This window comes from Petaurus breviceps, unplaced genomic scaffold (assembly GCF_028583685.1).
Source record: "Petaurus breviceps papuanus isolate PSGF00001 unplaced genomic scaffold, PetGlider_PUasm1.0 37, whole genome shotgun sequence".
In the NCBI taxonomy this organism is placed as follows: domain Eukaryota; kingdom Metazoa; phylum Chordata; class Mammalia; order Diprotodontia; family Petauridae; genus Petaurus; species Petaurus breviceps.
This window is the reverse complement of record NW_027186296.1, coordinates 4,225,830-4,241,732: the sequence shown is the minus strand read 5'-3', so window position 1 is coordinate 4,241,732 and position 15,903 is coordinate 4,225,830. Positions and strand designations below refer to the sequence as shown.

Below are 15,903 nucleotides of genomic sequence, written 5' to 3'. Positions count from 1 at the left end.
AAATTAAGGCACAGAGTGATTTGAAGGATTAGGAAGGTAAATAATTAGAGACAAAGCTGGGGGAAATAAAACAATGACTCAATTTTGGGGAAAATAAAGAAATTTCTTCACAGAAATCTTGTTAGTGCAGGCATTATTATCACCATTTTCCAGTTAAGGAAACTGAGTTTCAGTAAAATTAAATTACTTAATTTTTGTCCCATAGTCAGTAAGCATTAGAATCAGGATTCAAAGTTCTTTCCACCACATTTCATTGCCTCTCTAAAGAGAGAGCTCCCTAAAGAATGAGTTCCCTAGTTCCAGTGTTCCCCATCACTTTCTCTGGAGGAACCACTGCATTGCACAGCGATTGGTAATTTTAGCAAGGTTAAAGATTATAGGATCATAGATTTCAACCTGGCAAAGGCTAGAAATTGAGTTTAGCAATCTGGGTGAACAAGTTATAAAAGGAAAACAATACCCCATGATTCCAAATTACAGGGCATTTTTGAAGGGTGCAAGTTATCACTGTTTTTCCCCACAACCCACTAAAAGTGGGGAAAGGTACAAATGCTCAATCACCCTCTTAGGTAGTCCAAGCTATTTGCAAGGAGAAGGTTGAACACTATTTTTTTCTATGGAAGATCATACTTCTACTACCTTCTTCAGAGGGTCATTGTGAGGAGAATACCAGGTGCATTGAAAGGTGATGTAGTGTAGTGGACAGAACCCTGAACTCAGAGTCAGGAAAATCAGGGTTCAGTTCCTTCTTCAGACACTTAACTAACTAGTATGACATTGGGCATGTCTCTGAATCTCTGTGAAAATCATCTGTAAAATGAAGATACAAGTAATTATACTGCATAGCTAACAGGGTATGAGACAATATAGCTAAAATGTTCTACAAACATTATGGGTCTATATTGAGGTTAGTAATCATTATTCAAAATTTAAAGCACTATAGAAATGAGTTATTATGGTTATTTGCATTATCATACTGTTTACTGTCCCCTGTCTTCCTTACATTTTGCATATGTTGTCTTGGTCCTAAGTATAAAACATGAAGCTAGTGAATTCCAAAGCCTCCTTTCCCTAAATTTTCATTCAAAGTCTACTCTAGTGATGATGTGCATTTTCTTTTGATCTTTTAATGGTAGTTATAGCATCTTAATTACTTTTGCCTTGGTGACATTTATTGTCTTCATTTGTGATTGGCAATGTTCACTATTTAAATGTGAATCTGAGCTCTCAGTTAAAAAAAAAAAAGCAGAGAGAGAGAGAGAGAGAGAGAGAGAGAGAGAGAGGAATGCAAAGGGAAACTGCACAATTCAAGTAGCATTGTAAAAGTGTTTGAAGCTTGCTCTATTCGACTTTGTGTGCCAAACTCTTATTTTTTGCCTCTCTTCAGGAAGAATAGACCAGCCAAGGCCTGTCCTTTCTTTCTTTATGTACCTCCTGAAATATTGTGTGATGAAACACAATCTTAGGGGAAAAAATGGTTCAACAAATGGATTTGTACCTCTTGACCAGACAACATAGTATTATGGCCTCAGTCACTTGAGGAAAAGCTGGTCAGTAGGAAAAGCAAATGCTTAGGACACTAACACTTCATTCAGCAGCTCTATATAAAGCCTTAAACACAACTCTGATAGAAAAGAATGTAAGATTTTAGCCTTTATTCTCAAACTCTAGTAAACATGTTATATATTCCAGAATACTTCCACAGGCACCAGTGTTTGTCTTTTATGTCATCTAACCAAACCATTGTTGCTCTGAATGTTATTCAGTGATATAAGTGTATGAACCTCAAGGAACTTGCAGTCTCATAGAAGAAGAAAAACACAAAAGGAAGGAACATAGATGTAGAACTTGAAGAGACCTTAAAGGTCATTAGGTCCAACTCATTCATTTTACAGATGAGGAAACTGAGCCCCAGAGAGGTTTACTAACTCAAAAACACACAGTAACCATCTGAGACAAGATGCAGACCCAGGTCTTCCTTACCCCAAGTCCAGTACTCTGTCTTATACCACATTACCTCTCTCTTTGACTCATATTGAAGTATGTATAGAAGTGAGAAGCCATCTATGTGACATCTAGTCTGGTAGTTTTTTGGTTTGCTGTGTTTAAGAAAGATGCAGAAAAGTTTTATTTGTGACCAGGCTAAAGTCTTTGAAGAGATTAAAAGAAATTCAGTAAATTGGAGAAGTGTTGTTTAGTATTATTTGAGACTTTATTTAGCTCTTCAATACTGTATGTGGTTACTGAAAGATAGTATTACCTTTTGGACAAGTATCATGACTTCTTTTTTTTTAACTCTAGATCATCAAACTGCTGGATGGAAAAAGATCTCAGACTGTGGGAATTTTGATATCTAGCTTACATTTAGAAATGAAAGATATCCAGCAGGGTAAGTCTTCTCTATTTGTTCATTTATTATTTTTTTTTAAATAAAGACTATTGGGGTGGCTAGGTGGCACAGTGAATAGAGCACTGGCCCTGGAGTCAGGAGAATCTGAGTTCAAATCTGGCCTCAGATACTTAAAACATACACACACACACACACACACACACACACACTAGTCGTGTGATCTTGGGCAAGTCATTTAACCCCAATTACCCCTCCAAAAACCAAAAAAATAAAATAAAGACTATTGTCACTTTGCATGCCGATTCTGCTAAAAACAGAATTAGTTTAGCCAAAGGACAATATATGGGTCTGTTACTTTATAAATAAATGTCAAATTAATTATTTTTTTCTAAAAGAATAATATTCTCTAGCAAAGGGAAGCAGTTTCAAAGCCAAATTGGCTTCCATACCATACCTGTTCTAAAATCTAACTGTAATTTTGTAATTCAAAATGTAAACACTCCCCCTTCCTCCTCTATATAAATTGAATGTAAATCCTTATTTTTTTTTTCATTTCACTTGCAATATATTCTAATTACAATATTTGAGGGATATTTTAGTAGTGTTTAATGCTGGTTTTAGCAGTGGAGAAACTCTGAATCTCTACTTCCCTCCAAGGTTTGTCTGTCAAAAGTATTTTGTTTTGGCTTTTGTTGAGGCCTCTTAAAGTCACTAAACCAAGAGACTCTGCTTTGCCTTTCCAGGAAACTCTTTGCATTTGTTAGGTGTTTAATTTCTTGCTCCAATTTTTAAAATCCATTCAGAGCTATAAAAAAAAAGGATGACAGCCACACTGTAATTAAACTGACTGGCCTAGATTCTAGATCCCATTGTTAGAATGGGGAGAAATAAGAGTGAATCCCAACAACATAAGCTGCCATGCATTAAATGGAAAGATGTTTTTTGAGATTTTTTAGTTTATGTTGCCAAGGACATTTCTTCTGGAAATATTTTTATAAAGTTTTAAAATAATTTTGATTTGGAGGACATTCTGTAAAATGGTGAATCCCAGTCTTGGTTAGTCTAGCACCATATGGCATACCCTGAGATGATTTGTTTTCAGAATTATGCATAGCCCATATCATTCCAATTCTCTTGGGTCATAACTTATTAAATCCCTTCTCCTTTATTCTTACTGTCATTTACCTGTTTAATCACTATTTTAAGGTGGATCAAATGGAGTCCTTCAAGGCTAAGATTTTTAAAGGTCTCTCAAAAGATAGAAGCTTTGAGGATTAAAAAAAAAAAAGGAGTGAATGATGGCCAAGGGAATAAAAGAGGTGCTCAAGATGAAATGGGGTAACCAAGACCAAGATGAGCAAAGACAGCTGGAAGAACAGGAAAGAGGGAGTGAATAAAATAAATAAATGAAAAACATTTATTGAGTGCTTACTATGTATAAGTACTATGAAAATAGCTATGGATACAAATAGCAAAACCAGACAGTCCCTGCTCTCAAGTAGCTCACAGTCTAATTAGGGGAACTAGTATGTAAAAGAAAGTCCAGTTGAATGGAAGATTGAAAAAAAAACAGTAATTGTAGGGCAAATGGCAAGACCTGGGGGGCACAAATAATTGCTGTGGTTGTATTTAGGGAAAGATTGAAGGATTTTCTTTTGTTGGAATCAGGTAGGTACCTATAGGGAAGTACTTGGAGACAGTTATAAGAAATTGCAAGATACTAAGGGAAACTATTTTGCTAAATTAGAAATAAAGATGAGAAAGGGAAGCAGAAAGACTATGCATACAAAAGGCTAGGTCCCGGTGAGAGCTAAGCAAGGCAAAAATGTTTGGACTTAGAGATGCAGGAGAGGAAGGCAGAAGGAGGTAGAGAGAGGGAAAGAGGGAAGGGGAGAGGAAGAGGGAGAAAGAATGAAAAAATCAGTACCATTAAGGCAGTGGTTCAAGAGCATGACAGCTGTTTAGGTGCAGATGGACAGAAAATGGGGTAAGTTCAGCAGGATTTTGATATAAAAGAACAAAAAGTTTTGCTTAGTCTTAAAGAAAGGCCCCCAAAATAATCATCTTCATGGGTAGGTACCTATTTAAATGACCCAGAACACATAAGTAAACTCCCAGTTACTCTGTGAATAAGCCCATCATGGCAGGAATTATTAAGGTTCTAACTATTCCTGTTCCACAACAAGAGTTACAATATGGTAAAATGAAAGGATCCTTGTGTCAGAAGTCAGAGGAATGATTCAAAGCTTGCTTCTGATATTTACTCCCTTTGTGTACATTTGGAAGAGTCATTTCAGCTTCTTAGGCCTCAGTTTCTTCATCTGTAAAATGAAAGAGTTGGACCAATTGACCTCTGAGATCCCTTTCAGCTCTACATATATGATTCTAACCAATCTTACATTACTCATGGAACACACTATAGCTTATAGTCCTGGGGATGAGACAGTGAGGAGTGGAATGAGCCCTGAATTTAGAGACAGAATACTTGGCACTGCCATTTAATACCTGTGTGACCCCAGTCAAGTATCTCAACTTCTCTAAGCTATAATTTTCTTATCGATAAAATGAGAGTTCTGGGTTATCAAGGGTTCTTAACCCTAGAGTCCACAAACTTATTTTTTTTAAGCAGTTGGGGTTAAGCAACTTTCTCAAGGTTACATGGCCAGTTATTTCTGGGTGTGGTGCTAAGTATCTGAGCCCGGATTCGATCCCTAGGTCATCCCGACACTGGGGCCGGTGCTCTTACTCGCTGTGCTACCTGGCCGCCCCAAAGCTTAATTTTTAAAAATATTTTGAAAGCTATATTTCCCTATAATTAGCTTCCTTTGTAAGCCTATGAATTTTATTTTCTGTTTTGTATTTTAAAACATTCTAAAAAGATGGTTTGTAGACTTCACCTACTTCCAAAGGGGTCCATGCCACAAAAAAAGATGAAGAATCCCTTGCTTACATGAACTCACTCACATGTAGCACTAAATTCTATAAACCTAAGAAATTGATCTATCAGACCTCCTGACCAGCCTCTCTCTAAGTTAGTGAAGGACTCCCATACGTAGTGGAGGAACCACCATGAAAACAGAAATTACTTCACAGTTTTGGAAAAGCCTAAGCAGGTTGAGTATCAAATCATGGGGATACTGTGGCCAGGTTTTTCCCAGAGTAGCATCTGATAAGATTTCACTGCCATGTTTATAAGTAAAACCAAATCTTCTACAAACTTGCTAGTAATAAAAACATGCCAGGATGCTCTGTAGAAAATAGCAAGTCTGACAAAATAGTATCATATTCAATAGGCCAGGACTTTTATGACACTCTGCCTACTGTCTGTTTCAATGGTGTCTGGTAGAATATTCATCATCAGAAATAGCACACTTAGCTCATCTCTGCCCCTCCTCCCCCTTTCTAAGCTCACTCATCTGCCAGGAACCTGCTTACATGGAGGAAAAATGTGTGGTCAGTGCTTTCCTGTTGATGAAAATTATAAAATCATAAATTCGTAGGACTGGAAGATATGCGAGGTGGTCATTTAGTCCATCCCCCTGCCTCCAGCACCTAAGCCATTCCCAAAAGATTATTGTCTGCTCATTCTGAAAAATTCCCAGCTTCCCTTAGTAATGCATTCCAGATAGATGTGGCAATATAACTAGAACATAGTCTTCTTTTCGAGATGGTTGACTGACGCAGGCATCTGAAGGTCACTTAGGACCATCAACGTCATTTGCAATTTGCTTTGCATGTGCAAGACACAGAAAAAGCACAGACTAACTCTTATTGTCCTCTTACCAAAAGCATTCCTATTCCTAGGCTGGACTATGAGAGGTCAGTGATTGGAAGTCGTAGACACTAGGTGGATAGAAAAAGCTTGATGTGAAAATAAAGCAGGTGGCTATTAAGTTATTTAAATAAATCTGAGAAATTGAGGAAAATGAAATAACCTTCAGACAATGACCCAGAAAATGGGTGGAAGGGGTTAAAGATGAGAGCAAGAACTTGTAGTGGCTCTCAGAATATCGTTAGACTGCTGTCCAGAAAGGGAAAGTCATTCCTCATGATCACACAGGTAGTAAGTAGCAGTACTAGGATTCATGGGTAGGTCTTTGGATTGGAAATTCAGTGACTGTGCCATGACAACATGACTCTCTAGCAAGTCAAAACTGTTCCCAATGTTCCTCACTACTTAAATGAGTACCAGTGATGATCCCAGAGAAGATCAAAACAACAGGAAAGGTTTTGCTAATAAGTTAATACAGAAGGGTGCTGCAATTCTATTCTGTGGCCTCTTTAAAGACTGCCAGTGAAAGCATTAGGGGTCACTCCTCACCTTTTGAGAAACTATCTTTTTGGAGAATTTATTCCATTAATTGTCTGTTTTTCATTTAAAAAAAATCATTGCAACATATTTAGACAAATGTTTACTTCTATGTTTTAAAATATTTGCTATTTGATTAACATTTTATACATCTCTATTATTTAGAAACTTTCATAGTTTAAATATATTGGTGGCTCTATGATCTAATTGATGTGGGTCCTTCCTAACTGGGGCAGAACACAACCTATCCATGCCTTCTTATCCTATTCAATCCTTGTCTCTGTCCTCCTACAAAGTCTCTTATATGGGTGGTCTACCCAACATGCTGGAGGCATGGAAGTCTTTTAATATTCCTTGGATAGTGGTATAGTATTTAGCCCATCCATGTGTTATACCCTGTTCTTTCTACATAACCGATCTACTTCTTTCCCCCAGCATATGTCTCTTGAATGATATATTTCATGCCATTTTCTGTGCATATCGTTGTTAATTTGCCAGAGCCCACTGATACCAACCATATATTTCTTCATTGTCTTTTGGATTACTTGCAATTTTGATTCTACAGAGATTGTAGTCGTCTATAACTATTAGCCATAACACATTATCAGAAGAATATGTGTTTAAAAAGAAAGGTCTTGCCTATTACCTGAGGTTTTTCCATTTTACTCTTAATAATACTCACTAATAATTAGAAAAATGCACATCAAAACAAGTCACACCAAGCAAACTGGCAGAAATGACAAAATTTGAAAATGGTATTGGTGAGAAAGATAGGCACATTATTAATACATTAGTGATCCAACCATTCGAGAAAAGAAATTTGGAATTATGCTGAGAAAGTGACTAAAATGCAATATTCTTTGACCCAGAGATCCATACCCCAAGGAGATCATTGGCAGAAAGAAAGGCCCATATATCCAAAAATTCATAGCATCACTTTTTATAGCAGGAAATAATTGGGGGGGGGGAATGTAGATGCCCATTGGTTGGGGAATGGCTAGAATATTAGTGTTCAGCAGGAGATGATGAGTATAAGTAATTAAGAGAATCATTGGAAGACATATAAACTGATATATAATGAAGTAAGCAGAACCAGGTAAAGGATATGCAAAGTCACTTCAACACTGTAAATGGAAAGAACAAAAAAAAATGTAGGTAGTGTAATTATATTGACCAAATTTGTCCCTATTCAAGAGTTGAGAAATACATCTGTCTTCCTTCTTTGTGGTGGATCATGGGTATAGAATATTGTGTATACTCTACAATTGATGTGTTGATTGGTTGTGGTGTGTGTGATTGCTTTTATTCAACTTCTTTTCCTCTTTTAAAATCTTGTTAGAAGAGAATGTTCTTTTTTTTTTTTAAAGCAATTGGGGTTAAGTAACTTGCTCAAGGTTACGCAGCCAGTTATTTCTGGGTGTGGTGCTAAGTATCAGAGCCCGGATTTGATCCCAGGTCATCCCGATACTGGGGCCTGTGCTCTTACTCACTGTACCACCTGGATACCCCTAAGCAATTGGGGTTAAGTAACTTGCTCAAGTTACATGGCCAGGTGTTTCTGGGTGGCTGTCTGAGCCCAGATTCGATCTCAGGTCATCCTGACTCTGGGGCCGGTGTTCTTACTCTCTGTGCTACCTGGCTGCCCCAAGAGAATGCTCTTTAAGGAAGGGATATAGTTGGAAAATAAAATGATGTTAAAAACAAAGAGATTTGTTTTTGGTTTTAGTGGCATTATATGACCAGACCTGTGATTACATTGGTATTGGGAACACCCACTGAGGAAACTCCCTTTAACTGTACAGATTGACATTTGCTCTCCAATTTATAGGGAATTGCCTTGGGCAATAAGTAGTGAAGCAGCAAATATATCAATTAAAATTTAAGATTTTTTTAAAAAATGAAACTTTGTGCCTCTGGCTCTTGTCCTTGGTCTAGAAGTGGAAAATTCTTGCTAACCATACCCTACATAGGCCTTCACAGCAACCTTATAGCATTTATATGGAGTTTATCAGACTTTTGAAAATAATGTTTCTTATGTTTAACTTAAAGTCAGAATAAAAAAATATTCAAAAGTAGCCCCTCAGTCTTAGCCTTGGGGAGTATAGGGGCTACAACTGTGGTGGTTTTCCCTGTCCTATTGTCCCCTTTTAAAAAAAGTCCAGCCTCCAGGAATGAAAAGGGGAAGCAAGCCATTCATTTACAGCATTAATTTCTAAACCAAAAGTCTTTCAATTCTTAGTCTAATGTCTGTCTCCTAGATCTTGTTCCCTTCATCTTTGTCTCCAGAAAAATTTGTTGAAATATCAGTACAAATTGAAAATCATCATTAATTTCTCTGTAGTTCAGAAATGTAATGTATATGGTCCAGTTCATTTTAGAGAAAATCCCAAAGAATCTCATTTGGCTCTAGAGAATCTTACTAACTAGACCCTAGGTGTCCAAGGATCCTGTGGTATATAGGGTATTCTAGCACTTTTAGTGCATTAATTTTTTGAACACCATATTTTTTTTCCAAGACGATTGAAGATTTCATATGATTGAGGATAGAGTATCTTGGTTTTCAAGTCTGGGCTATTTTGTGTGACTATTTGTACTTTGTGTCCTGGACATTCCTACCATGCTTGTTGCTTTATTGACCTTTCTTTGGGGTTTATATTAGATTTGACATATTTTCCAACAAGATATTAGAAGAGATCTCTTGGAATCATACAGACTTTTTAGTTTTTCAGGGCTGCAGATACATAGTACGATTCACTGACTTAACATTTTTTCTTTTTCCTTTAAAACTTCTTTCATTGGATCTCTGACCATGTATCTTGCTTTTTATGGAATTTTTATTAGCTGTTTTGGACTTTAAATATGACCTCAAGATTATTGTCATAGTATGAAGGAAAGTAGGCTTTGAATTACTGTTAGGTTCATTTTAAAATCAAGAGCCTCATTATTAGTAATCTTATGCTTTATGATGTGCAGCTAAAAAAAATCAGTATTTTCCAATAATTGCTACACTTAGAAATGGTTGGATCAGCCTATTTAGTCCCTTGAGAAAGTTTATGGGAATTAAATAAAGGTTTTACTGATATTATAGATACTGAGTAGATAAAGGGATAGGTGTAAATTAATATCCCACTATAGAATGTAAGCTCCTTATGAGCAGGGATTGTTTCATTCTTTATATGTGCATCCCTAGAACCTAGAGTAGTCCCTGGAACACCTTTAGTAATTCTATTATAAATATTCTACAGATTCTATTACAAATAATAATTACTGTTTTTAAGTTTAAAAGTTTTTAAAACTTTAAGCTTTAAAGTTTTCAAAGTACTTAATAAAGTGCTTATCTCATTTGATCCTCACTACTACCTTTTGAGGCTGGTGTTCTTATTATCCCCATTTTATAGACTAGGAAACTCAAGTGAATTGACTAGGGTCATACAGCTAGTAAGTGCTTGAAGTAAGTCTTCCAACAACCACCTAACTGCCCCAGAGGACAAATACATTCCATCCACTCCTTTTGAATTTGGCAAAGATTCCTCTGAGCTTTGTGGTTAGATTTTTTTAAATAAATTTTTATTGACACTTTCTGTTTCTTTATCATAATATTTCATGTATCTCTCCTCTTTCCCTTCCCTCTTCCAGAGAACCATTCCATATGACAAATAGTAGTTTTAGGAAAAGAAAAAAAATTAGCCCAACTGATTAATACATTGAAAAAGTCTGGAAACATATACCCTGTGTAACATTTGTGGACCTCCCATCTCCATGGAGGGTTTGGTTTCTGGGTGTCTTCTCATATCTCTTCACTTGACCTTTATAATGTCATTATACTTACTTTTGATTTGTTGGTGTGTCATGGTTCTTTCTATTTACATTGTTGTAGTTACTGTGTATATTATTTTCTTGGCTCTGCTTACTTCACTCTGCTTCAATTCATAGAGATCTTTCCAGGCTTCTCTATTCATCATTACCATCATTTCTTACAGCACAGTAATATCCCATTACATTCATGTACCAATATTTGTTTAGTCATTCTCCAATTGAGGGACATCTAATTTGTTTTCAATTTTTAGCTATCACAGAAAGTGTTGCTATAAATATTTTGGAGTATATGGGTTTTTTTTCTTATCAATAACATCCTTGGGGTATAAGCCAGGCAGTGATGAGAATTTCCAGTATAAAGCATATAGACATAGTAGTCACTTTATTTGCATAATTCCATATTGCTTTTCAAATTGATTATGGCATTTCAAAGCTCTCCCAAAAATGTATCAGTGTGCCTGTCTTTGCACAATCTTTCCCATATTGATTGTATTGTAGAAATGATGTGGAGATTAGAGTAATAGAGCTATTAGCATTGACTCCTTTCCTTACTCTTTCAGGGTAGCTTTTGCATCTCTCCCATACAGTTCTCTCTTTCTCTTTATCACCTCATTCTCTGTTCTCATAATCATCTTTATCTCTCCCAGTCAATGGCTCTCTTGTTCAAGGTAAAACAGAGGATAGATTTTATTATTGGAGAAGAAAAGAGGTAGTATTTGGAATTCTTTCTTTTTTAAAAAAAATAAAATTTTATTGATGTCTTTTTTATATCACCATAGTTTCTCGCATTGTCCTTCCACCTCCTCAAAAAAAAACAGATTTTTTAAAAACAGAAATGAAAAAGAAGAAAAATCAGCATAATTGATTGATAAACCAAAAAAGTATGAAAATGTATGCGATATGCAACATTTATGGACCTCCCTCTACAACGGGAAGGTCTTCTCATATCTCTTCTTTCAAGCCATTCTTATTCTTCATAATTTTGAAAAAATTACTTTTTTGTGGTTCTTTCATTTACATTGTTTCAGTTATTATGTATATTATTTTCTTGGCTCTCCTTACTTTACTCTCCTTACTTCAGTTTATGTAGCTCTGCCTGTTTTTCTGTATTTATCACATCATATCATATAGCATAGTAATATTCCATTATATTTATATGCCACAATTTGTTTAGCCATTTTCCCACTATATATTAGACTCTAGTAATTGATTTTTTTTTCTAGCTAGAATTCAAAAATTAAAGAAACTCAAGGCTTAAAAATGTCTCTTTTGTGCTAAAAATCTTCTGGTAATCAAAGGCCTAGTCTTACTTAAAATGCTAATAGGGACCCAATATTATACTTAAAGCCAGAACTGACATAAAAGAAACAAAAAATCCGATAAAATAGTATATCTACCCTTTCTTGGATCTAAAATCCAGCCCCCACCTAACCTTTTTATTTTTCTGGGACAAAGGGGTCTAATTATATATTTAGAAGTGTAATGGGATGGAAAGGGAAAAGTAGGAGATACCTATTTGAGAATCTCATTTATGGATTAATCTGCCTGAAGACAGATCTGTCTTCCTCATTTCTTCTGGGCCCAGTAGAAGGACATAATAAATTGTAGCTAGGTAGCTATCAATTTGAATCTGGCCTTTGACATTCCCTAGCTGTGTGCCACTGATCAAATCATTTAACCTCTCTGTTCCTCAGTTTCTTCAACTGTAAAATGTTTATAATAATATCACCTACATCACAAAGTTCTTCTGAGGATCAGATGAGTTAACATATATAAACTGCTTTGCAGAACTTATTATTATATAATCATTATTATTATAATCATATTATTATATTAATCATTATATGAGTTAATATTATTGTTGTTATTTAAGAGCAAAGACATAGAAACATAAATCTAGACTATAGAGACCAACTAATCTAATGTCCTCATTTTATAATGGAGAAAGCTGAGGTCTAGAAGGTGACACATAGAGATAGTAATTGACAGAGAAAAGATTTTAATCTAGATCCTCTGACTTTAGGCTTTTAGACTGTTCTGTGTTTTTTCCCATCTTTCTTTTCCAAATTAAGCTATTCTCAAACCCCAAAGTGAACAGAAAATAGAGATTCAGGAACATCGTTGAAACGGATCCCATCAGTAGCCTTTACATAGTTTATGAGTGAGCTATTAAAGTGTTAAAGTTGGCAAAGCCTTTCCCATTAGCAGGCTTGGGTTGTCTCATTAGTCTTCTCTTTGCTGAGAATATACTCAATCAATTGTGAAAAATTTATTGACTTATTGTCATATTTATTAACCAATTGCATTCAAGGTAGTAAAGGGGAGAGACAGAATCGTATAACATAAGACAATGGAGTATGTAAGAATTATTTTGTGTGTGTAAGTCAGGGATTCTAGGAAAAGGCACCAAGCATAGCAGAGTCCATCAAATCTGAGAGCTAACTTTGTTTTCACCATTTAAAGTCTGTCATCAACAACTTCCTTGATCCTTTGTCTTTTGGACTTGGTTTATTTTGGGATTAGAAAAAGTGTCGAGGGTGAGAAAATGAACCACAGGGCAATGAGAATGTCTAGTTTCACTATGCTTACCTTTAAACCTGTGAAAAGCAATTTTTAAGTCTGAGAGGGAAGCCTACCTTTTGTGCAAGGCCCTCTGCCTGTGCCTGGAACTGGCACGTAGTTTTATGTGTGCCTGTTAGTTTGAATGCATGATGCGGATCTGCTTTTTGTCCAGGCTGACGGTTATTATATCTTAATGGGTGAAACACTACGCTAATGATCCTTGTGTATATAAATTCTTGTAGTAGAGAGCAGGCACCAGAGGACCACATAAAAATGTTTGCCTCAATTTCCCTGCAAAAAAGGAGCTCAGAAACCAGACTCGGCCAAGTAACAGATTTTTAAAGGTAAAGGAACCCAATAAAATTACCAGCTTTTCACAGCGTGTGTCTACTTCCTTTCGACATATTGTGAGGTGTAGGTGAAGTATTCTAACTGAACTGACAGTGTGAGGGGGACAGCTCAGGAGAGAGCAAGATAAAAGTAAAAACCACCAGCAATGATTGATCTTCGCTTTGTGGATTTGACACTTCACCTTTCAGACACCATCTGCAGGAGTGTTAGTATAATGAGATATGGAGAGGAGATCAAAAACTGGAATACTGTATCGGGGGCTTAAGGCTGGCTGCATTATGCTTTTTGCAATTTGGTATTTGTTCATTTTGCTGGTATAACAAGATGAAAGGTGTAGATTCAAAATAGGGTGAAAATGAGATTTTGTCAGACCTCAGGTAACACAAAGTCCTATCAAAGAATGATTTTTTTTCCTGGTGTGATGACTTCCTTGTTGGTTTTCTGGGTTAATATAACATACTTCAAGTTTTATAGGGGGTGCTTTTGCACAACAAGCATTTATTAAGTGCTTATTACCTGCTAGGCTTTAGGAGTAGGTGTAGGGTATGTAAAGAAGTCTAAGAAATGGTCCCTGCCCTCAAGATGCTTGAGACATTATTATATAGAGAAACAAAAAAGCCCAAACTCAGAGGCAGAAGACCTGTGTTCTAAATTTACCCTAATCTTCCAACTAATCTCATACTATTTATTAACTATACTGCTTGAGACAAATTGTTTAAATCATTTCAACATTTCTATTTGGCCTTATTTCATGCATCTGTAAAATGGGGGTCTGGGAGTGGTTAGTGATACTTTATCTTCCTAAAGACAAAAGGGTATATATCAGATGATTTAATCTACAGATCTGTGACCTAAAAAATAATAAGTAAATGATGAGTGTCAAATGAGTGATATATACATAAATAAGTGCAACAAGAATACCAATTAGGAAGAAATTATTGTAGTCATGGAAAGCTTCAGGTAGCAGGTGAGAAAGAACACAATGAGGTGTATTTATTCTGTTGCTTGCCCATTTTTTTCTCTGCAATACCTGTAAAATTCTAGGAGGTTGTTGCATTTGTATCACTATTAGGAATCAAAATGGTTGAAGTTTTCTCTTTTGATATCTCTTCTAGGTAGTAAAGAAGATAAGTGAGAAATTAACATTCACTGATGACGTTTCTTTATAGTTCATAGGTTTTTATTTCTATCTAGAACACAGAGTATTACCAGTTGACATTTACTTATTAAATGGTGTGACTAAATTATTGAATCTTTACATGAAAAAAAGAATGGATGCTTATTGGTGGTATAGCTCATATATTCTCTGGTTAAATTTACATGATAACCTTTTAATGTTGCTATTCAAATACAATTTTAGAATCTATTGAAATTTTTATTTAGATGTAAGAAAAATACTCTGTGTATTTTCCTTTCCCCTCATAATTTCGTTGGCTGATTTTTGTAAGAATGTAATGGGATTTGCATAAGGCTGAAAAGGTATCTGGCCATTTCATTTAAATAGTTGCCGGAGGTTTAAAGGCATGTTCCATTTGATAAATTAGTGAGTTCATATTATTGACACACATAAAATAACAGTCCTGCTGGGAAGGTAAATTCTTTCCTCCTTCCTTCAAGTGATGACTGCATTTTCATTTAGTGGTTTCAGATTGGTCTATGTGAAAGTATATGGCTTTTCAGGTTTCTCTCAAAGCTTAGATGCCTTGCTTTGTTACTAAAGTATTAACCTGCTCTTTCTCCGTCCACATCCCTAAAACCACAGGTCAAGCCTAGGTGTTACAGTGAGTGGTGTGAATCAAGGAATTTAAGGCCTTTGCTTAGTATCATATGATGAGTTAGATCTTAGTACAGCTGAATAACTTCATCACATTTGGTAAAGTGACTCATATGGTCCTAACTTGAAAAAGAAACCACATGAATTGAAGTAAACTTGAATTTTACCTTGATGGTCTTTACCATGTTTATATTTTTTCCCCTCTGCCTCCTCCAGGAGTCACATTGTAATGCCAGTGGACAGATTAATAATTGACAGGCAAAATTTTAAAGCATTCTAAATGTCACTGGTCCTTTTAATAAAATTAATTAGCCTGCCATGGAGAAAATTTACTAGCCTGCTGGTTAATTTCACAATGTAAAATCAGGGAACAGAGTGTGGGGGGTGGGGTGGAGAAGAAACCTTATTACTTCTGAATAATTATTTAAAGATGTGAGCCTTGCCTATTTCAAACATTTTGGATAGCCAAATCCACGAAGGCTTTTAAATCTCAGGGTTTGTGTCCCCACATTGAAGGGAAGAAATCGAACACAGCTGAAATGGAGGGAGTATCAGGTAGCAGCTAAATGGCTTGTTTAGGTTACAGTGCAACAATTCAAATGGTAATAAGATTGGGGGACAGAGGTTGCTTTAAGATTGGGATTTGGGAGGTGGCCATAATCTTCATTTGCCATCAACACTATTTTGTTCTTCATTCTCTTTGTAACCTAAACAAGATGTTGGGTTGGCAGTGGAAAGGTG

The 15,903-nt window shown here is 35.9% G+C and overlaps 1 protein-coding gene across 4 annotated transcripts in view; it reads left to right on the top strand.

Moving 5' to 3' along the window:
* Positions 1–15,903, top strand: part of FMN1 (formin 1) — a 493,911-nt gene that overhangs the window by 323,865 nt on the left and 154,143 nt on the right. For all 4 annotated transcript variants that reach the window (XM_069097659.1, XM_069097661.1, XM_069097662.1 and 1 more), the window contains one exon: positions 2,302–2,389. In XM_069097659.1, coding sequence (XP_068953760.1) covers positions 2,302–2,389 — 88 coding nt within the window. The remainder of the gene's footprint in view (positions 1–2,301; positions 2,390–15,903) is intronic.